We start from the raw sequence: 22913 nt of genomic DNA on the forward strand, positions 1-22913 counted from the left end.
TTTCGTTTATTAGGTTTCCCATTTGCTTCTGCACATGCAGTGGTCCATATACAGTAGAAGACAAGTTGTCAATTCTCCTCAACCCTCAACCATGAAAGACTATCATGCATGTTGTTGATGTTAGTTCTGTGTTTGCAAATAAGGGCAAGGCATGGTGCTTTGTTTTGAGCCAGCTGCAGCTTTGCTAGGTCTTTCTTTTCTTCACTTGACCATATTACTGGACAGTAATTAAGATGGGACACGATCAGAGCCTGATCAACTAGTACAGTTGATGTTTGTGTCAAAAATGCAATCATCAGCGTACATAGTCATAGTCATAAAAATAAAGAAGAGTAACGGCCCAAGGCAACCACCCTGAGGGATACCGCACTGTACATACACTACATGGCCAAAAGTATGTGGATACCTACTCGTCAAACATCTGATTCCAAAATCATGGGCATTAATATGGAGTTGGTCCCCCTTTTACTGCTGTAACAGCCCCCACTCTTCTGGGAAGGCTTTCCACTAGATGTTGGAACATTTCTGCAAGGAATTGCTTCCATTCAGCCACGAGCATTAGTGACGTCGGGCACTGATATTGGGTGATTAGGCCTGGCTCGCAGTCGGCGTTCCAAAGGTGTTTGATGGGGTTGAGGTCAGGGCTCTGTGCAGGCCAGCCAAGTTCTTTCACCCCAATCTTGACAAACCATTTCTGTATAGACCTAGCTATGTGCATGGGGACATTGTCATGCTGAAACAGGAAAGGGCCCAAACTGGTGCCACAAAGTTGGAAGCACAGAATAGTTTAGAATGTCATTGTATGCATTAGCGTTAAGATTCACCTTCACTGGAACTAAGGGCCCAGTACTAACCATGAATAACAGCCCCAGACCATTATTCATCCTCCACCAAACTTTACCGTTGGCACTAAGCACTGGGGTATGTAGAGTTCTCCTGTCATCACTCTAGAGAATGCTTTTACACTGCTCCAGAGTCCAATGGCTGCGAGCTTTAAACCACTCCAGCCGACACTTGCATTGCGCATGGTGATCTTAGGCTGTGTGCTGCTGCTCGGCCATGGAAACCCATTTCATGAAGCTACCGACTAACAGTTATTGTGCTGAAGTTGCTTCCAGAGGCAGTTTGGAACTCGGTAGTGAGTGTTGCAATCGAGGACAAATTATTTTTACATGCTACGCGCTTCAGCCCTCAGCCGTCACGTTCTGTGAGCTTGTCCGACCTACCACTTCGCGACTGAGCGAGTTTCAGACTGATCCATTGAAGAATTACATCACAACACAATATTTTGTATCAAGTCTGCCAGGTGTCCTACACGAGTTTGCCCAAATGTGCCGAATTGGTTAGTTGACACATTTTCATGCACATAACTATAGAGAACATACAAAATGCAATGGTAATAAAAAAAATAAGTTTACTTACTCCCAGAAATGTCATACATGATGGATCATTAGCTTCTCTTAACTTGTTATAGCTGCAATCCCGATAAGTGTCATCAACAACCGCTGAATAGCATAGCGCTACATACAATAAATATTACTATAAATATTTATATTCATGAAATCACAAGTGCAATATAGGAAAACACAGTTTAGCCTTTTGTTAATCCACCTGTCGTATCAGATTTTGAAATTATGCTTTACAACGAAAGCAATCCAAGCGTTTGTGTAAGTTTATCGATCGCACGATAAAACATTAAGTACACTTAGCATCAGAAAAGCAATCAAATTAATCATTTACCTTTGATGATCTTTGGACGTTTTCACTCACGAGACTCCCAGTTACACAACAAATGTTCCTTTTGTTCCATAACGATTATTTTTAGAACCAAAATACCTCCGTTTGTTTGTCGCGTTATATTTCCACAGGAAAGAGCGGTCACGACAACGCAGACAAATTCCAAATAGTTTCCATAATGTCCACAGAAACATGTCAAACGTTTTTTATAATCAATCCTCAGGTTGTTTTTAAAATATATAATCGATAATATATCAACCGCAAATGTCTTTCACAGTAGGAGAGGGAAAAGCAATACCTATCCAAATGCTGTTGCGCGAGCAAAACTCAAGTGACCACTTGACGCGATGTTATCGTTCTGGCTCATTTTTCAAAATAAAAGCTGGAAATTATGTCTGAAGACTGTTGACACCTTGAGGAAGCGATAGGAAAAGGAATCTGGTTCATATCCCTTTAAATGGAGCAAAGGGAGGCTATGGAACATGGAGTTTTCAAAATAGAAGCCACTTCCTGCTTTGATTTTCCTCAGGGTTTCGCCTGCAATATCAGTTCTGTTATACTCACAGACAATATTTTGACAGTTTTGGAAACTTTAGAGTGTTTTCTATCCAATACTAATAATAGTATGCATGTATTAGCAACTAAGACTGAGGAGCTGGCCTTTTAAAATGGGCACCTTTTCATCCAAGCTACTCAATATTGCCCCTGCAGCCATAAAAAGTTAAGAAAAGACACTAAACTTCACATCTAGATGGCCGGGCGGGGTGGGTGTGGAGCCAGAGACAGCGGTGGGGTCAAACTGTAGAACCGAGTTCCTACGTTTTAATATAAAAATAGATTTTATCAAGCAAAACTACGCTGCATTTCATCTCTGGGACCCTCAGGATGACAAATCAGAGCAAGATTACTGAATCTAAGTACATTATTTACCTTCATAGGTGAATGTATCAAACCAGATTAACAATAATTTAAGATTTCTGCCCATTTAAGACATGTCTATGTCTCGGGAAAGTTGGCTGTTGTTTACATCATTCTAGGCACATTATCGCATATTGAGCAACAACTGTCCCAATTTAGGGACACCGATCCTGTAGAAGTTAACTTTTTAAGGCTAGGGGGCAGTATTCGGAAGTTTGGATGACTGAGGTGCCCAAAGTAAACTGCCTGTTACTCAGGCCCAGAAGCTAGGATATGCAGATGCATGGTAGCATTGGATAGAAAACACTCTATAGTTTCTAAAATTGTTACAATAATGTCTGTGAGTATAAGAGAACTGATTTGGCAGGCAAAACCCAGAGGACAATCCATCCAGGACTTTTTCTTTTGAGGGACTTTTCAATGCTTTTCTATGGGAAAGTCTAATAATTAGGACGCAGATTGTAGTTCCTGTGGCTTCCACTAGATGTCAACAGTCTTTATAAATTGTTTCATGCTTGTTTTTTGAAAAATAAAGAACTATTCGTATCCTTTCGACGTATCCCTCAGAAGGACTCTAGTCCTTTGGCGCACGTGAATGAGTGCGCGCTCCTCATTCTTTTTCTCCGGTATTGAACACAGTTTATTCAATCTTAAATGTTATTGTTTATTTACATATTAGGGTACCTGAGGATTGATTAGGAATGTTGTTTGACTTGTTTGGATGAAGTATATTGGTAATGTTTTGGATTCATTTTGCATGCATTTTGAATGAGGGGAAACAGGTGGATTATTGAATGAAGCGTGCCAAATAAACTGACTTTTTGGTGATACAAAGAAGGACTTTATCAAACAAAATGACCATTCATTGTGTAACTGGGACCATTTGGATTGCAACAAGATGAAGATCTTCAAAAGTACGTGATCTTCAAAGGTAATTGATGTTAATGCAAGAAATGGGTGAGGCGCTGTCCTCAGACGATCAAATGCTATGCTTTCGACGTAAAGCCTATTGTAAATCGGACAAAGCATATCGATTCACAAGATTCTAAGCTAAAGAATGGTGTTTAACTCTTGTATATTCATGATTGTTTAATATTACTACTTTTGTTTTTTGAATTTCGCGCTCTGCAATTTCACCGGATGTTGTCGAGGTGGGACGCTAGCGTCCCAATGATCCGAAATTAGTTAATTATCCATGGAGATAGAGGGACAGTTAAGAATGTTATTAATCTCTAGGCCATGGAGGAGGAGGATTCCATTATATTTACTTAAAAACCTTTTAATATTCAAGTGATTCACACATGCACTCACACACGCACACATACATACGTGCATGCAAACAGACATACACACACACACACACACAGAATGTACAGTTATGAATATAACTACTGTTCCCTGAAGGAGGGAACGAGGTATAACATACTATGGGGAGTCAACGACGAATCCTACTGACCTGAAGCAAACTGAAATCACACCCAACAGGCCAATGGATGCCGTGCCCGCCCTCGAAAGCCCCGCCTTCCTGGCTATAATACCTGGGCTCGCAAACATTTCCTCAATTCAGTACCACTCTTTAGCGAGCCCAAACTCCCCGACAGAACGGGGCCAAAATGTGTAATGCCTCGTTCCCTCCTTCAGGGAACAGTAGTTATATTCATAAATGTACGTTCCCTTTCAGTCAGTCACCCGGTCTAACATACTATGGGGACATACAATAATGCCCCAAGCCGGCTCAAAGGGTACCAAACTAGCAGGCCCATGGCAGCCAAAGCCCACACAGGTTTCACCGGATCCAAAAAGGGGTTACAGAAGCCAACTTTTTCCCGAGAAGCCTGAACTGTCAGAGCCCAATATAGGGAACCAGAACCTGCTGCAATTTTGATTTGTGTACTGACCCACTGCAGTTCAAGTCCATAGACTCCACGGTTCCAAGAACAATACTTATTTTGTGAGCCTGACATGGCAGAACTCATACAAGGATCCGCAAGTTCAATACAACAGAACACCTGTCGTAACTTGGTGAAGTGCACACTCGCACTGCATAGCATCGCGCAGCCACAGCAGCCCAAGACTCAAACTCACAGTAAACTGTGGTATCAATGATAAATGCACACTCTGCACCGTGCCACCCATCAAGGCAGCCCGAGGCTGGTCACAAACACAGATATGCTGGGTCCTATCCATATACATGCGTAAAGGGCGCAGCGGATACAGGCCATGCAACCTCCATTGTTCACTGGAAGCATACAGAGGAGGAGAGAAAGGGAACAGCTCGAAAGCCAGTAAGACATTGGCATAACCGTGGGAGCACAAGTATGAATTAGGACGTAACATCACTTTGTAGTCGTCAGGCGCAAACTCCACACAGGAAGGATGTACTGATAGCGAGTGGAGATCCCCAACACGCTTGGCCGACGCCAAGGCCATGAGCTTGTAGGAAAGGACCTTCAGGTCCAAAGATTCCAAGCATCCAGGACCAAAACTAGGTCCCAGGTCAGTGCCATAGGCTTAGACACTGGTCTGAGCCAGCACACTCCTTTCAGGAATCGCACCACCAGAAGGTAAGACCCCGGGGTAGAGCCATCAATCCCTACATGACACGCCAGGATGGCTGCCATATAAACCTTTCAATATGGAAAAAGAAAGGCCTTACTCAAAAGGCTCTTTCAAGAACATCAAAATATCCACCAAAGAGCTCTCAAACGCACCGCACGTATATGTATACAACCCTCTCGTATAGCCTGTGTAGTCGTAATCACTTTCAAGGGTTTAGTTAATTAGGATAACCATTGGCTACTGCACATGCAGCAGCTACCTTGCCTGTGGTCCACATAAAACATACAAATACATGACAAAGTACACAACAGTTATAGACAAGAACAACATAAGATAACACATTAAATGAATGAAATAAGAGTTAGATATAGGAAAGACACCAAGAAACAACAAAAAAAGACTATTTACACACTATTCATAAATACATATTCATATTCTTATGTATAGTAGAGTTCCATTTTATCTTTAGAAAGAGAGGCGCTGTGAAGCTAAACTTCCTTTTTGTTTGAGTAACCTCTGGTGGCAGAGCATTCCACGATGACATGGCTCTAAACATAGCTGACAACGCATTAAATCCCTTTTTGGTTTGGGTGCCGTGAAGACGAGCGCGTGTGTTTTCCGCATCAGACTATCCGAATGGACACTTACTATAGCATTACAGCTTCCATTCAGAATGACAAGATTGGAGAGAGAGAGAGAGAGAGACACAGAGAGATGGAAAGAGAGAGAGAGAGAGAGACACAGAGAGATGGAAAGAGAGAGACAGAGAGAGAGAGACACAGAGAGACAGAGAGAGAGAGAGACACAGAGAGATGGAAAGAGAGAGAGAGAGAGAGACACAGAGAGATGGAAAGAGAGAGACAGAGAGAGAGAGAAACACAGAGAGATGGAAAGAGAGAGACAGAGAGAGAGAGAGACACATAGAGACAGAGAGAGAGACACAGAGAGATGGAAAGAGAGAGACAGAGAGAGAGAGACAGAGAGACACAGAGAGATGGACAGAGAGAGACAGAGAGAGAGAGAAAGCTGTCCTGGAGGGTAGCCAGGGGAGATGGGAAGTGGGAAGAAGGAAAGGACTGAAGCAGAGCAGCTGTAAGGTTGGACACATTATTATTTTGTTGCACAACAATTCACTGTTGTTTCATCTAAAGTGTTGTAATTGCAAAGAAAACAATCTTACACACAACTGAAAATGTGATGGAAGGACATTATGTACAATCGTTTCTTAGAGAGTTATGTCAGCAAAATTAGCACTTTAAACGCTCACAAACTCACCAGCAAATCACTGACGAGCAGAAGGAGAGGAAAATATTAGAATGACAAAGGAGAAACTTAAATACTGAACACGCATCTGTGTCTCATCTCTCTACACACCAGAGAATTGTCAGTGTAATATTTACACTCAGAAAATATTCTGCCTCCCGGCAACAGATGCTCCCTGGTAAACCTGATATTACTGCTGCTGGTGACTCAGAGTCAGACAGACACCTTCCCAACTGGAACCAAAGTGGTACCTCACACTGAGATAAACAATTGACATTGTTCTCTTAAAAACTGAGAGACGATTATTAGCAAAGGATGGAATTCATTCAACCCCAGATTGTAGAAACCGTAACGACCCGGTTTAATATTGAACATTTTAAAAACAGTCAAAGCAACCTGTTTCTCACCTGTTCAAGTAATAATGAACATTAGGCTATTGGAAATACTGTGAAGGTTAAATCACACTGCAAGGATAACGGAGATTAGTCTGTATCGGGTGGCTTTAGGACGTTTAGGAATCAACTGTTCTCCTTTTATTTAGAAAGGACTATTTGGAACTCTGGCCTCTGGCTCAGAAACATCTCGAAGCAGCCATCTCACCTCCACAAACCCAGATGTGGGTCACAAGGGTGGTAGTAAATGACTTAAATGTAAATGTTAATTGTGAAGACACCTGCTGGGCTGTAGCAGGACAACAGTTACACTCTGTAAAGAATATTATACCTTCCGCCTAGCACGTATCACCATGAGATTTAGTTCCTGGATTCTGTTCTACACTGTAGAAAATAGAAAATAAAGTCCAATCTATTTCTTATACTTTTGCCTCTCACAGTGTGTAGGATTTTAAAAGAGACTCCCCTCACGTCCAGGAAGCTACACGCATAGGAACAGAATGAGAATAGCCTACATACAGCACCTCTATTGATGCACATCTTTCACCAACTGGGGAAATCTAATTTTATATTACCTCGGAAATATGTCCTGCTGGACTGAGGAATATCGTGTAGGATGACTCTCACTACACACCATTATCTAACAAATTATGTGAGGTAATTATACAAACAGTGCTCTATGAAACACCAGACCCCCCATCCTGGTTGTTACAATACGTATGGGGTGTCAGTTTTTCACACAACCCCTCTCTGTGTCTGTGTGCTGGCTTGGAGCTGAAAATACTTAGGGCAGTGGTTCCCAAACAAAAATCTCCCTATTCATTTATTTAGTGCTAATCAAATTTTTGTTGTCACATGTGCCGAATACAACAGGTGTAGTAGACCTTACCGTTAAATGCTTACAAGTCCCTAACCAACAATGCAGTTCAAGAAATAGGGTTAAAAAGATATTTACTAAATAAACTGAATTAAAGTAACACAATAAAATAATAACAAAGCTATATACAGGGGCTATATCAATGTGCAGGAGGACAGGTTAGTAAAGGTCATTTTTAAAATGTAGGTAGGGGTAAAGTGACTATGTATAGATAATCAACAGCAATTAGCAGCAATGTAAATGGGGGGGGGGGGGGGGTCAGTGTAAATAGTCCGGGTGGCCATTTGATTAATTGTTCAGCAGTCCTATTAGAATGGCACAAGGCGAGACCCAGATGCAGATACAGGAGGCAGATGGTTAAAGTCCAAGATGTTTATTAGCAATCCAAAAGGGGTAGGCAAGAGAATGGTCAAGGACAGGCAAAAGATCAAAACCAGTTCAGAGTTCCAGAGGTACAAAATGGCAGGCTGGCTCGAGGTCAGGGCAAGCAGAATAGTCAGGCAGGCAGGGAATGGAGTCCAGAAAAACAGGCAAAGGTCAAAACTGAGAAGACTAGTAAAAGAGAATAGAAAAGCAGGAGCACGGGGAAAACATGCTGGTTGACTTGAACATACAAGACGAACTGTCACAGAGAGACAGGAAACAACAGGGATAAATACACTGGGTAAAATAAGCGACACCTGGAGGTGGAGACAATCACAAGGACAGGTGAAACAGATCAGGGCGTGACACCTATGGCTTGGGGGTAGAAGTCGTTGACCATTTTTTGGGCCTTCCTCTGACACGCCTAGTATATCCAGTTGAAGTCAGAAGTTTACATACACCTTAGCCAACTACATATACTCTCAGTTTTTCACAATTCCTGACATTTAATCCTAGTAAAAAGTCCCTGTCTTAGGTCAGTGTCAGAATAATAGCAGAGAGAATAATTTATTTCAGCTTTTATTTCCTTCAACACATTCCCAGTGGGTCAGAGGTTTACATACACTATTGTTTGTACAGATGAATGTGGTACCTTCAGGCATTTGGAAATTGCTCCCAAGGATGAACCAGACTTGAACCAGGTCTACAATGTTTTTTCTGAGGTCTTGGCTGATTTCTTTTGATTTTCCCATGATGTCAAGCAAAGAGGCACTGAGTTTGAAGGTAGGCCTTGAAAAACATCCACAGGCACACCTCCAATTGACTCAAATGATGTCAATTAGCCTATCAGAAAATTTTCAAGCTGTTTAAAGGCACAGTCCTCTTAGTGTATGTAAACTAGTGACCCACTGGAATTGTGATACAATGAATTATAAGTGATATAATCTGCCTGTAAACAATTGTTGGAAAAATGACTTGTGTCATGCACAAAGTAGATATCCTAACCGACTTGCCAAAACTATAGTTTATTTAACAAGACATTTGTGGAGTGGTTGAAAAACAAGTTTTAATGACTCCAACCTAAGTGTGTGTAAACTTCTGACTTCAACTGTAGGTCATGAATGGCAGGAAGCTTGGCCCCAGTGATATTCTGGATCATACGCATTACCATCTGTAGCGCCTTACAGGCGCGTGCGTTGCAAAATACGTTTTGAAATCTATAATATTCAATTATTGCACCCACACTGCTCACGTGCGCCAATGAGCGTCTGCATTGCCAAGTGCTAAAATGGTAGTCAGTTCTATTTCTGACGCAGATCGCGCTGCAAGTCCTGCCTCTCCCATCTCCTCATTGGTTTATAGAAGCGGGTACCCACGTGCCATCTCCTCATTGGTTATACCCACGTGGGTGACTGAAAGACAAAATAGGTCAGTGGCGGTAATGCACCTAATTTATGAAAGTTGCCAATTGCATTATAAAGTCAAGAGAAGAAAAAGCCTGGAAGGAGGAGAGATGACTGGTAACGATTTGGTTGACTGTTTTATGTGTGGATTAATTGGTGGAGTAGAGGACCTTGTGCATTTCAGGTAAAATAACAACTCAATGTTTATATCCCAGGACAAATTTGCTAGCTAATTTTTTATTTTTTTATTTTACTAGGCAAGTCAGTTAAGAACAAATTCTTATTTTCAATGACGGCCTAGGAACAGTGGGTTAACTGCCTGTTCAGGGGCAGAACGACAGATTTGTACCTTGTCAGCTCGGGGATTCGAACTTGCATCCTTTCGGTTACTAGTCCAACGCTCTAACCACTAGGCTACCCTGCCCCTCATGATACTGAAAAAAGCTAAATAAGACAAATTAGCTAGCAATTGCAAGCTAACTAGCTAAATTGCCATAAATGTTTAATGCTTTTCGACCTGTCCCTAAATTAATATAATTGGTTCAGAGTTTGTTTTGATCATTTAACCTACGTGTCGTGATCGCGTTTGGTGTGGGGGGACAAAATACATTTATGCACGATGGTGCACGATGGCGAACGCGCGCAGCCGGTTTGGGTTCTGTGTTACGATCGGATGCAGAGCAGTTGCCATACCAGGTGGTGATGCAATCAGTCAAGACAGTCTTGATAGTGCAGCTGTTGAACTTTTTTCAGTATCATGAGGGGGAAAATGTGTTGTTGTACCCTCTTTACAACTGTCTTGGTGTGTTTCGACCATGATAGTTTGTTGGTGGAGTGGACACCAAGGAACTTTACACACTCTACCCGCTCCACTATAGCCCGTCGATGTGAAAGGGGGCGTGTCCTGCTCTCTTTTTCCTGTAGTCCACGATCACCTCCTTTGTCTTGCTCACATTGAGGGAGAGGGTGTTGTCCTGGAACCACACGGCCAGGTTTCTGACCGCCTCTGAGCGACAGCTATAGGATGTCTCATTGTTGTCGGTGATCAGGCCTGTGTGTCGTCGGCAAACTTAATGATGGTGTTGGAGTCGTGCTTGGCCAGCATTTGGCCTCCCTTGATAAAAATAATAATAATTTTAATCAGCTAAACTGAGTGAGCTCAGCAGTGAATGGTCCTGGCACAAAAAAAATGTCAAGGGAAGCCAGTTTGGATTTTGCTTCACACCAATCACATCAGAAGCCAAACGTCATTGAAAGAAAAAACTTCAATTGTTGCATATTTCATAAACTTCCCATGGATGGTGATAGAGATTTGGACTTGTGGTTTTACTTAATTCTCCATACTGGCCAATGATTATAATGGCGATTCTGTTCTAACCATAAATTCATACATTGTGCCCCTACCCTGAGAGAATGGAAGTTCAACATGTAATAGGTTAATGCATGCATGCATGCCGGAGTACCTGCCTGTTGGTCATCAAAGGTTGTGAAATACCTGTGTGTTTTACCTGCAAATGGACCTACAAAGCTGGTTTGTTGAAGATAGAAACAGAGTGAATAGAACAGCATCTGATAGGCCCTAATCTTCTGATAGGTCTGCAACTACTTGTTCCGTCAAGAATCTCTCTCATCACAGAAACTATAGTTCTGCATCAGTTCCCCCACGCAGCAAAGTGCAAAGGTCAAACCTGTTTACTGTAATGTGTTCCTATAATGACCAGTGGTTCAGTTAACGGCTAAATAACTACGACCATTCTCTCCTTTAATCTCTGTGTGTGTGTGTGTGTGTGTGTGTGTGTGTGTGTGTGTGTGTGTGTGTGTGTGAGACATCAAACACAGACTGACCCTAAGGCTGTATGCATATTGTTAAAGTATGGGAGCTACAGTATGGGTGAACAATTAACCAAACACACACACACACACACTGGAAAGCAGCTATGCAATTTGAATGACTAATTCTAACTGTATGGGGACTGGTTTTCCATTGACCCTGTGTGAGACCGTAAGTTCTTCTTTTCATAGTTCTGAGTGGTTCATCTGAGCCATTCTGTGTTCTAATTCATAAGTACCATGGTTTGTTACTGCAGGGGTCTGTATGTACAGACATTAGTAAACTGTCTGTTAGCAGCTCTGAGACAGACCCTCTCTGTTTCCCCTTTGTAATGCCTGAGGGAGGCATGAGAAAAGAGAGGCCTGCTTGGCGCAGTGTGTATGTATGTGTTCCCTTGTGTGTGTATTTGTGTGTGTGTGTGCGTGCACATGTGCATGTGTGTGTGTTAATTGTCCCATATTAAAACTGTAGATTTGGCAGGGGTTAGGGCCCATGCACACACTACGCTAGTTTCCTGTAACGGGGTTTTGTGGGGTCTGATCTGCAATAGCTATAGCTGTAGATTAACCATGACATAAAGGGAACTTAACCTGAGTAAAAAAAACATATTTTATTTAAACAGGCAAGTTAGTAAAGAACTCTTATTTACAATGACGGCCTACAGTGGGTTAACTGCCTTGTTCAGGGGCAGAACGACAGAATTTTACTTTGTCAGCTCAGGGATTCGATCCAGCAACTTTTCGGTTACAGGCCCAACCCTCTAACCAGGGGCTACCTGCCGCCCCTGTGTTGTGTTGATGTGTTGATGTAGTGTTGCCAATAGTTTATGTTATTACTTTTTACAGTATTGAAAAAAGTATGCAAACATAAAAATTAATACTTTTTATTTAAAGATTACATTTTACTCAACAATCTAGTTTAACATTGAAATGACGTTACATCAGAGGAAATGGCTCATGTGAAAAGATCTGGAGACATTATACATTCTAGCATATGAACTTGTGTTTGACGTATAAAAACTACAAAAATATAATATTTCTTATAATATTTGTTTTCACTCAAAATGAAAATGTGATGTATCTCATGCTTAAGATTGTTATATGAAAAAGTAAAGTAAAAGTAAAGTATTATACCACTAAAGACAATTAGAAAAACAACAGTTGACTAACTGTAGTAGACCAACAGTGTGGATCATATTCTTGTTCTCATTATAACATTCTAAACTTACGTATTGTTAATGAATGAATATGTTGGATGTAAAGTGCATCGGTATCCAAAATAACATACAGTATATGACATCAATAGGTAGTCAAGCCAATCTATCTGCTATTACCATTTCTACTATTACTATTGCTATACTGCTACTAACGCTAGCACACTAAAACTGCTGATAGATTTGCTTTTCATAGTGTCTGGTTTGCTAAATATGAAACTTTATAATTTCCATAATGTTTCATGACACATTGACGTGGTAGTCTGTCTGACAACAAATTTCAGTTGGTTAACCCACTGCATGTGTTGTCCAGGATTTTAGTTCATACTGTACGGGACTAGTCAATGTCAGAATTAAAGGGGAACCTGAACTACGACGTTGGCAAGCCTGAACTACGACGTTGGCAAGCCGTGGGTTGTTAGTTATCTGACTGAACTTTCCCTTTATGGTAGTCTGGATTAACTGTTCCTTTAATAAAATCTGGACGTACTACCTTTAATGTTTCCATAACCATGACGCGGTTACGGACTACTACTTTTTCATTGGTCGCTCAATAAGCAGAGTTCTGACTCTAAATGTTGCTAATTACGAAAGTTGCTCAGAGAATAACATCACAGACTATGCTTCACATTAAGACTCTTTATATAAAATACTTCAACATCCAGCATGGCTGGATACAAAACAAAAAAATATTGGTTGAGTCGGTACTAGACAGGGATGTCCATTCACTCCTGTGTGTTCTTAAGCAGACGTACTGTAAGTGTGTTCTAGTGGCGCTGCCCTGCACACGTGAACATCCCCATGCCTCTTGGATCTTTTTTTTTTTGCATTGCTGAACCTTGTACACTCTCCAGGACAAGCTGATAGAGTTGGATTGAGAGTTGTGAATTCTGTCATGAACCCTCCTGCATTATCTCTTCCTTTCCTTCCTCTCCACATCTCAGCCCCATCAATACCTACCTAAAGAACAGTTCTAATTCCTAAATGACAGAGAAGCCAGTGGCCAAAACAACTCCAAAAATCTTTACCAATCAGGATAGTAAAAAAACGGTATATACATCATAGATAAAAACATACATGCACAGATATAATTTCACTTGGCGCTAATAGGGGTGGATTCTATAAGGGGTACAGGTGGTTATGGTAGCATAGGTAACAGAGGTGGTGGTTTTGGCAAGCCATGGGTTGGAAGGTTCCGTGATGGACAGGATAAGTGCTGTTCAGCGTGCGTGCCAGGTGAGTAGATGTTACACGCTATACGCCTCACATTACATACAGCCGCTAGTGAAAGTCTACACACCCCTTCACAATTTGCCTTAAAATTACATCTAAAAAAGGGATTACATTAGATTTGTTTCCTACTGAACCTACTCCACATTTGATATAAAAAAAATAAAATGACTGAAAAACACAAAATGAGGATGTATTGATTGTGTGTTTTCCCACCCCAAAGTAAATACTTGGTGGAAGCACCTTTGGCAGCGATTACAGATGTAAATATTTTGAATGAGATTCTACCAACCTTTCACAACTCTTAGGGCAACATATATCCATTGTTTTTGTCAAAATTGCTCAAGCTCAATGCATTTGCGTGGGAATCATTGATGGACAGCAATATTCAAACCTGGTCTCATAAGTTTAAAGCACATTTAAGTCAGGAGAGAATGGACCATTCAGGAACATTCAACACCTCTTAGAAAGCCATTATAGTGTGTGTTTGGCATAACAAATTGTGTAACTGACCCACAGAAAAATAAAACTATCCAAGGATTGGGTTTTCAGAAGATCGATTCAGGTTTTCCTCTAACATTTTACCTGGGCTTTGCTTCTTTCATATTTATTTTGATCCTGACAAACTCCCCAGTCCTTGCCGATGACAAAAGCATACCCATACCATGATGCTGCCGCCACAATACAAAAAACAAAGGGATCAACAACAGTGTATTCCCTTCACATTACTGGCCTGTATGACAAAGCGAAAAGAGGGAATCAAAGTCAAAACAAATATGAAAGGAGCAAACCCCAGGTAAAAAGTTAAAGGAAAACCTACCTCAGTATTTTTCAGAAAGACAATTACAACAATGTTTTATGTCAAAGACACCAGAATTGGTTTCCAAGAGGTGTTGAGTGTTGCTGAGTGGTCTAGACCTGACTTACGTTTTCTTGAAAATCAGAGACAATGTTTGAATATTTCTGTCCATTAATGATCCCCAACCAAATGTATTGACTTAGAGCTATTTTGACAAAAACAATGGCATACAGTATGTTGTCCTACGAGTTGTGCAAAGTTAGTAGAATATTATTCAAAATTATTCACAGCTGTAATAGCTGACAAAGGCGCTTCCACCAAGTATTATCTCTGTGGTGTGAAGACATCTTTGCTTTTAAAAAAATATATAACTTTCACTTTGAAAATGTAGGTTGTGTAGATCTGTAGATTTTCTTTTTTTAATATGATCCCTTTTTAGATAAAAATGTAAGCTACTGTGCAAGAGGAGTGTAGACCTTCACTTGGCACTGTTTCTGTTGGGCGGTCTTCCTGCAGGCTCTCTAGTTGGTCTGCTTGGCTTTCTTCATCCTGAAACAGAGAGACGCCCCAGTATGAATATACGACCGTTAACATAGACATATGGATATCGTCCTTGTGTGTTCAGGTCAACCACTTGACTGTTCCGCCAGAAAAAACAGCTTGGAAATTCCAGAAAATTACGTAATGGCTTTAGAAGATTCTGATAGGCTATAACAGGCTCTGTTATAGTCACAGCCGTGATTTAACCAGTTGTAGAAACATCAGAGTGTTTTCTATCCACACATACTAATCACATGCATATACTATATTCCTGGCATGAGTAGCAGGACGCTGAAATGTTGCGCGATTTTTAACAGAATGTTCGAAAAAGTAGGGGGTCGACTTAACAGGTTAAACACCATATTGAGATTAATTACTATTTGGTTTAGTCCCGAGTCTCTGCTACACAGTGTTAGAGACACTGGAATGTACTGTACTACCTCACTTTGCCAAACCTCCCCTGTGATAACTACTGCTACTGGGGTCCACAGCGAAACACTCCTCCTGTGTGTTTGTGTGTCTGTCCCCTGCATTAATACTCTCTGTATTTTCCAGACAGTTGTAGCTGTTAGTCAACGAGACTAATGGTGCAAAACACATTCAACACAATGATTATCCATCTTAAGTCTCTCTATCAGGACCAGTGGCGGGTATTCAGGGAGTTCAAGGGAAGCCAGGTGTCCCCAAAAAATTTACCAAGAAAAAAACATATACAATTATTTATCTTTTGCCTGTCTGTGTTTCATAATTTTCCTTCAACTCGCAAGAGGCTGAATGTATCTCACAGGAGAAAGCATCCGAGCGAGCGAAACAGCGCCCCTCTGTCTCTGTATGTGAAGCCCATCTATTTCATGCTGTCCTGTCAAAAAAAGAGTATTTGGCCTCCCTTGATAATAAAAATAAATAAATAGCCAAACAGTGTTGAGCGAAACTGAGTGAGCGAAACTGTGAATGGTCCTGGCGCACCCAAAAAGTGTGAAGGGAAGCCAGTTTGGATTTGGCTTCACACCAATCACATCAAAAGCCAAACGTCATTGACAGAAGAAATTAATTGTTGCATCGCGTTATGTTGTTGTCCTAAGGGGGCTAGCTAGCTAGCTAAAAATGTCCCTTTCATAAATTAGCCATGGATGGAGATAGGGATTTTGACTTGTGGTTTTACTTAATTCTCCATACTGGCCAATGATTATCATGGTGATTCTGATCCAACCATGAATTCATACATTGTGCTCCTTGCCTGAGAGGATGGAAGTTCAATATGTAGCTAGATGTACTAGGCTAGCGTAACATGAAAGAAAGGCGGATGGTTTTGGCGTTTCTCTACAAGTAGGGTGATTGAACATGTTTTTCTACTTTAACGCACGTGCACACACAGAAATCAGTACCATGGACTGCTACTTAATATTTAGCTTATGTTGACTGGACTAAATTGTTTTTGGTATATTTTAGTTGTCACTGTATTAGACTAAGCAAAGATAATATGATGAAATGAAATGTTGAAATGTTAAAGTTGAAACTGGTGCTGGTGCTGGAATAGTGGAGGCACCTACTGTTTTCTTTGCTACTTGCGGTAACTCTGTTGTAAATCAATAGTTGTTTAGGAGTCCGAAAATGTCGGAAACATTGACTTACTTGACCATGCTGTAGGTCATGTTACATGCAATGTGCTTTTTAGACTTCAACGGACAGATGTTGCTCTCTGGTTTTGTGAGGAAACATAGGTGTGGTTGAATTGTATCTTGTTCTTGGCTATCATGGTGGCAAGGCATATGAACTGACAGGTTACGCAATTATCGCCACATAGGATGTAGTATGGCAATTTATTTCCTGGTTTGGCTTTCCAGGGATTTTATTAACGCACCATTACTGCTCAGGACCCAGTTAAATATCTCTCTCTGTAGTCAGTTAACTCCATAGAATGACTAGATACTCTGGACATATACGTTGCTTTGACTGGCGTACCCACTACAAGTAGCTCTTCACAATTGGCCAAGAGCGCACCCATGCACCAGAAGCATGGGAGAAAATAGTCTATCTAACCTTCTTTTTTCAATACCCACACAACAGAGAAACACCTGCAGAGTTCATTCGATTTTTAGTGATCCAATTCTTCTCGAACGAAGGCATTCTCAAGGAGTTGAGCAGTCCAGTTCTCCAACACACCCACAACGGTGTGGAAGAGCTGTACACTGTCTGCCTCTCTGTTTGTATAGTACAGTATGCTGATCTGTGTCTGGCAGCTACAGTGCCATCAGAAAGTATTCATACCCCTTGACTTATTTCACATTTTGTTTTGTTACAGCCTGAATTCAAAATGTATGAAATATTATTTTCTCTCACCCATCTACACACCCCATAATGACAATATAAAAAGCATGTTTTTAGAAATGTTTGCACATTTATTGAAAATTAACTACAGAAATATCTCATTTACACAGGTATTCACACCGCTTACTAAATACTTTTATAGAAGCAACTTTGGCAGCGATTACAGCTTTGAGTCTTTCTGGGTAAGTCTCTAAGAGCATTCCACAGCTGGATTGTGCCATACTTGCCCATTATTATTTTCAAAGTTCATCAAGCTCTGTTAAATTGGTTGTTAATCATCGCTCGACAACTATTTACAGGTATTGCCATAGATTTTCAAGTAGATTTAAGTAAAACATTTAACTCGGCCACTCAGGAACATTCACTGTCTTCTTGGTAAGCAACTCCAGTGTACATTTGGCCTTGTTTAAGGTTATTGTCCTACTGAAAGGTGAATTCATCTCCCAGTGTCTGGTGGAAAGCAGACTGGTTTTCCTCTAGGATTTTGCCTGTGCTTAGCTCCAATCTGTTTATTTTTTATCCTGAAAATCTCCCTATCCCTTACCGATTACAAGCATACACATAACATGATGCAGCCACCACTATGCTTGACAATATGGAGAGTGGTACTCAGTAATGTGGTGTATTGGATTTGCCCCAAACATAACACTTTATATTCAGGACAAAAAGTTAATTTCTTTGCCACATTTTTAATGCAAACAGGATGCATGCTTTGGAATAGTTGTATTATGTACAGGCTTCCTTCTTTTCACTCGGTTAATTATGATACTATTGTGAAGTAACTACTGTAGTGGTCAAAAATATTTTAAATGTATATACATATAGAAACATCCTTGTTTTTTTAAAGAAAAGCAATTTTTTTGTCTATTAAAATAACATCAAAATGATCAGAAATACAGTGTAGACATTGTTAATGTTGTAAATGACAATTGTAGCTGGAAAAAGCAGATTTTTTAAATGGAATATCTACATAGGCGTACAGAGGCCCATCAGCAACCATCACTCCTGTGTTCCAATGGCAGGTTGTGTTAGCTAATCCAAGTTTATTACTTTAAAAGAGTAATTGATCATTAGTAAACCATTTTGCAATTATGTTAGCACAGCTGAAAACTGTTGTGCTCATTTAAGAAGCAATAAAACATACGTAGTTTAGACTAAGTGTCAAGTGTCTGGAGCATCAGCATTTGTGGGTTTGATTACAGGCTCAAAATGGCCAGAAACAAAGACTTTCTTCTGAAACTCGTCAGGCTATTCGTGTTCTGAGAAATGAAGGCTATTCCATGTGAGAAATTGCCAAGAAACTGAAGATCTTGTACAACGCTGTATACTACTCCCTTCACAGAATAGTGCAAACTGGCTCTAACCAGAATAGAAAAAGAAGTGGGAGGCCCCACAACTGAGCAAGAGGAAAAGTACATTAGAGTGTCTAGTTTGAGAAACAGACGCCTCACAAGTCCTCAAATGGCAGTTCATAAAATAGTACCCGCAAAACACCAGTCTCAATGTCAACAGTGAAGAGGCGACTCCGGGATGCTGGCCTTCTAGGCAGAGTGAGTCTGTGTTCCTTTTCCCATCTTAATATTTTATTTTAATTTGCCAGTCTGAAATATGGCCTTTTCTTTGCAAATCTGCCTAGAAGGCCAGCATCCCGGAAAGGAAAGTTGCCATTGTTAATTCCAAGTTTCCCCAAGAATGCTACAGGTACTTCCAGGGAGTTTGTACGCAGTATGTGTCAATGCGCACACGGGCTGGTTTGAGTGAGGGCCGCCTGAGCGTGCTCCAAGCGGTGTATCTTTCAGAGAAATGCTATAACCGTATGACTGGGGAATGATCTCGACCCCGAGCCCGGCTTAGCCACCGTAGTCTCAGTCATTTTCTCAGTCATCTTACTCATACCAGTAAATGAAAGAATAACAAATGATTTGTGATTAGAAAACTTATGAGAACAAGTACAACTTTTAGCACACAAAGTCCATATTGTGAGCACGCTCTACCACTACGGGACAGTTTAGTTGGCGCAACGTACGACAGTCTCGTTTTCCAAATGTTTTATTTTAGTAGCGTGAATTGTTCCTGTTCACACCAAAATGAAGAGTGAAATAATTGTAGGTATGACTCCAAGCCTCACGTTTATCACCTGTGGGAGACGGGGCTTCCAGCGAGGCACGGATTTCATTGGCCTTGTCAGGCGTGATTGTAGATCCTTCAACTGAAGTCGCTAGGGTGCGACTCCCCATAGTAATACCAAAGTTGCCTTAAGTGAACTACACTACATGACCAAAAGTATGTGGAAATCAACACCTTTGCAGCCTGAATAGTGAATGTTTTATGTACGAACCAGTCCACATGGGATACCAGTTTTAGCCGGATGCGTGCATTCCCTTTGAAATGAGTCAATATCTCCATGGGCTACATTTTGCATAAATCATGCACTGATATCAGTGCAAGATGTTTGAGGAAGTTTGAATTATGTGGGTGCGTCTCTAGTCAGGATTCCGGTCTTCTCACTAAAACTTCTGTAGCAAAGGTTACCTGTCGGTTGTTTTGCTCTACGACCCTCACAAGCTTCACGGGACTCGTCTGAAGTCGGTACCACTGATGTGTCAACTTCTGTCTGTAGTGTCCGAACGGTTTGGGCTATAAACTAATCGAAAGCAGACACGTACATGCTCTACAACACTCACAAGACTCATCTGAAGGTAACCGTACCGGGTTACAGTTTAAAAAATGAATGGAAGTGTGGAGGTACTTTAGTGCCAACAAAAAAGCAGATAAATATGGCTAAAAAAAAGTATTATATCTCTCAGATTTAGGACAGACACTTAAAAACATACTTCCTTTCTAAATTGTTTTTATTACTATTATTATTATTAATATATGTTTTTATTTAATTTCTGCATTTTTTATGATTATACAGATAACAGACAGAGCAGGTAGATGGCAGAACACACACGGATCCCCTACCAAATCAAACCCACCCCAACCCCCCATGCTCAAGTTCTCAAAGAGGGTGTCGAGTAAGGTACCATTACCAGCGGATTCCGAAGTGTACAATTGTGAGTAAATTTTATGAATGCATGAATTGACCTCTAAATGATCAATACATTTGATACCCAGCTCGTCAGTTATCTCAGGTACGGTTTGATTTGAGGTTCTCTGACGCAGCTGGTGTGCTTGCAATTTACCTGATTTCTCTCCATGTTCATCATTTTTGAGTCGAGATTTATTCATTCGATTTTCAGCTTTGTCGAGTTGAAAGAAGATCAAACTCGGTCTGAAGTGTCAAATGTTGTTTTTCGTAAATCTACGGATGAATAGTGTGAATATGTCATATCCAAATTCCAAGATTTTATTTGTAGGTTCCCCTAGGCGTTGAACATTGCACTTCCTTAATCCTGCGCTGTACTAAATAATTTGGCCCCTTAGATAAGCCTTCGTTGATTCCCATACTGCCGTAGGTGACATTCTAGTTGTTTGATTAAGCTCGAGAAATAGCTCAACTGACATGATAGAAAAGCATATAAGGTTTCCACTGATAGCAGTAGTGAGTTAAGCCGTCAAGGGCGATAATTAGAATGTGTATTTGGTAGAAGTAGTTTCATAGTAAGAGGAGAAGGATCCGAAATGACTTGGTAATCACACTCCGTGATAAGTGGCAGAAAAGTATTGTCTAGTATTGTGAGAAGGTCTTATGAACTGGTGAGAAAAAATAATACTCCCTAGCTGTGTGATTGCAGAAACCCCACGCATCAGATATGCCATATGTCTTAAGAAATAGCTGAATTGTGTTTACTGTGTTTGATGAAGATGATACCTTAGAAGAGCTACGATCCAGACTGGCAGTACACAAATCATATCACCACCAAGTATTCGGTGGTGTGTGTCCATATCTGTGAAGTATTCGGTGGTGTGTGTCCATATCTGTGAAGTATTCGGTGGTGTGTGTCCATATCTGTGAAGTATTCGGTGGTGTGTGTCCATATCTGTGAAGTATTCGGTGGTGTGTTACCAATACATTTGTGAAGAATGAAATGTTATCCCAATTTGGTGCATAAATGTTAGCCAAGATACCAGGTGTATTATACAGTATTCCTACTAGAATAATGACACGGCCTGCTGAGTCTGACTCTACACTTGACATTAGGAACGGTATTTTTTTACTAATTAAAATGGCTGCTCCTCTAATTTTAGAATGAAAATTGGAATCATATGATTGACCGATCCACCCGCCTTTAAAACGGCAGTGGTCGAAAGATATCCACACCTAATGTGTTTGTGGTGGGGAACACTAAACCTATCGGGTAGAGAGCCCCACTGAAATAGTGAAAGATTTAAAACAAGTTTGCGCAAAAATAAATAAATAAATAAGAAATACTTATTTTACAACCCAAAACTAGGCTGTTTAAAAAAAAAATAATAAACCATTTTATAAATCACATCTTACAGCAATACCACTAAGTTAGCAGCAACCTCTTTAATGAAATTACGTGACCTAATAATAGAACTGTGCTTTATCTACCCTGGATACGAGTACCGTCAAGAAAAATAGAAACAAGCAGCTTCATGGTAATAAAATGAAACATTAAAACAAAATGAAAATTAGCTCACCAGAACTAAGGCACTAATAATAACAATATCAACCGACACCACTGGCAACACTATACAGTATCTACAAAAGAGAGGCTGAGTCTGCAGAGCTAAACACATTCGTCCATTACCCTAATTGCCAAATAGGTGAACATTCAGCCATTTGCTTCATCTGACCATGGTAGAATGTTCGCCTTTAGGACGGCCATAGCCTTCGATGCCATTGTATGTTATACAGAGCCGGGTAGGAAAAGCCACACCTTACCCAACGTCGGTCTGTCCACGGAGCAGACTCTTGACATCATTGAAAGCAACACGGTCACAAGCAAAGCTGGGGGCATAGTCCAGGAAGATAGATTATGGGTGCTCAGTTGCATCGAAGTGGGACAAATTCTCTGACACGCCGACAAACATCATACAATGCTGATAGTAGTGCAGTTTAGCCACAATGAAGCAAGGTTTTCCGCCAGGCTTACTTGCTTGAGAGTCCCGATGTGAGCGGTCTACGAGGACGTCTTTATTCAATTTGAGGGCTTCCTTCAATAACTTTGAAACCGATGAAGTAGAACTTGAGCCCGGGTCCTCAGCTACCCCCATGATCCTGATATTGGATCTTTGCATATAACCTTGTAAATGTATGCATTGTTGCTTAAGGTTAGCCAAATCAGTTTCGAGCTTCTTAACCGTGGTGTGCACTGTAGTTGTGTCGTCTGAGCATGGGGTCAAGTTTTTTCCATGTCGGAGACAGTTTGTATCCAGTTCAGTACGAACCATTGCCGTATGCTTTGTGAGTTCATTCTTGACTGCTTGTAACTCCGACTTAATAAAAATGAAAGTCCTCATTGAGCACCTCCTTGAGTGTAGATGAAATGT

The 22913-nt window shown here is 40.8% G+C and overlaps 1 protein-coding gene across 1 annotated transcript in view; it reads right to left on the bottom strand.

Annotated features, from left to right (window-relative positions):
* Positions 1-12210: 12210 nt before the first annotated feature.
* Positions 12211-22913, bottom strand: part of LOC115135349 (stromal cell-derived factor 1-like) — a 30308-nt gene continuing 19605 nt past the window's right edge. Inside the window, exon 4 of the mRNA XM_029669969.2 lies at positions 12211-15134. Within this exon, the coding sequence (XP_029525829.1) occupies positions 15107-15134 (28 nt within the window). The 3' untranslated portion in view covers positions 12211-15106. The remainder of the gene's footprint in view (positions 15135-22913) is intronic.

The sequence above is a fragment of the Oncorhynchus nerka genome, linkage group LG10 (genome assembly GCF_034236695.1).
Source record: "Oncorhynchus nerka isolate Pitt River linkage group LG10, Oner_Uvic_2.0, whole genome shotgun sequence".
NCBI classification, from domain to species: domain Eukaryota; kingdom Metazoa; phylum Chordata; class Actinopteri; order Salmoniformes; family Salmonidae; genus Oncorhynchus; species Oncorhynchus nerka.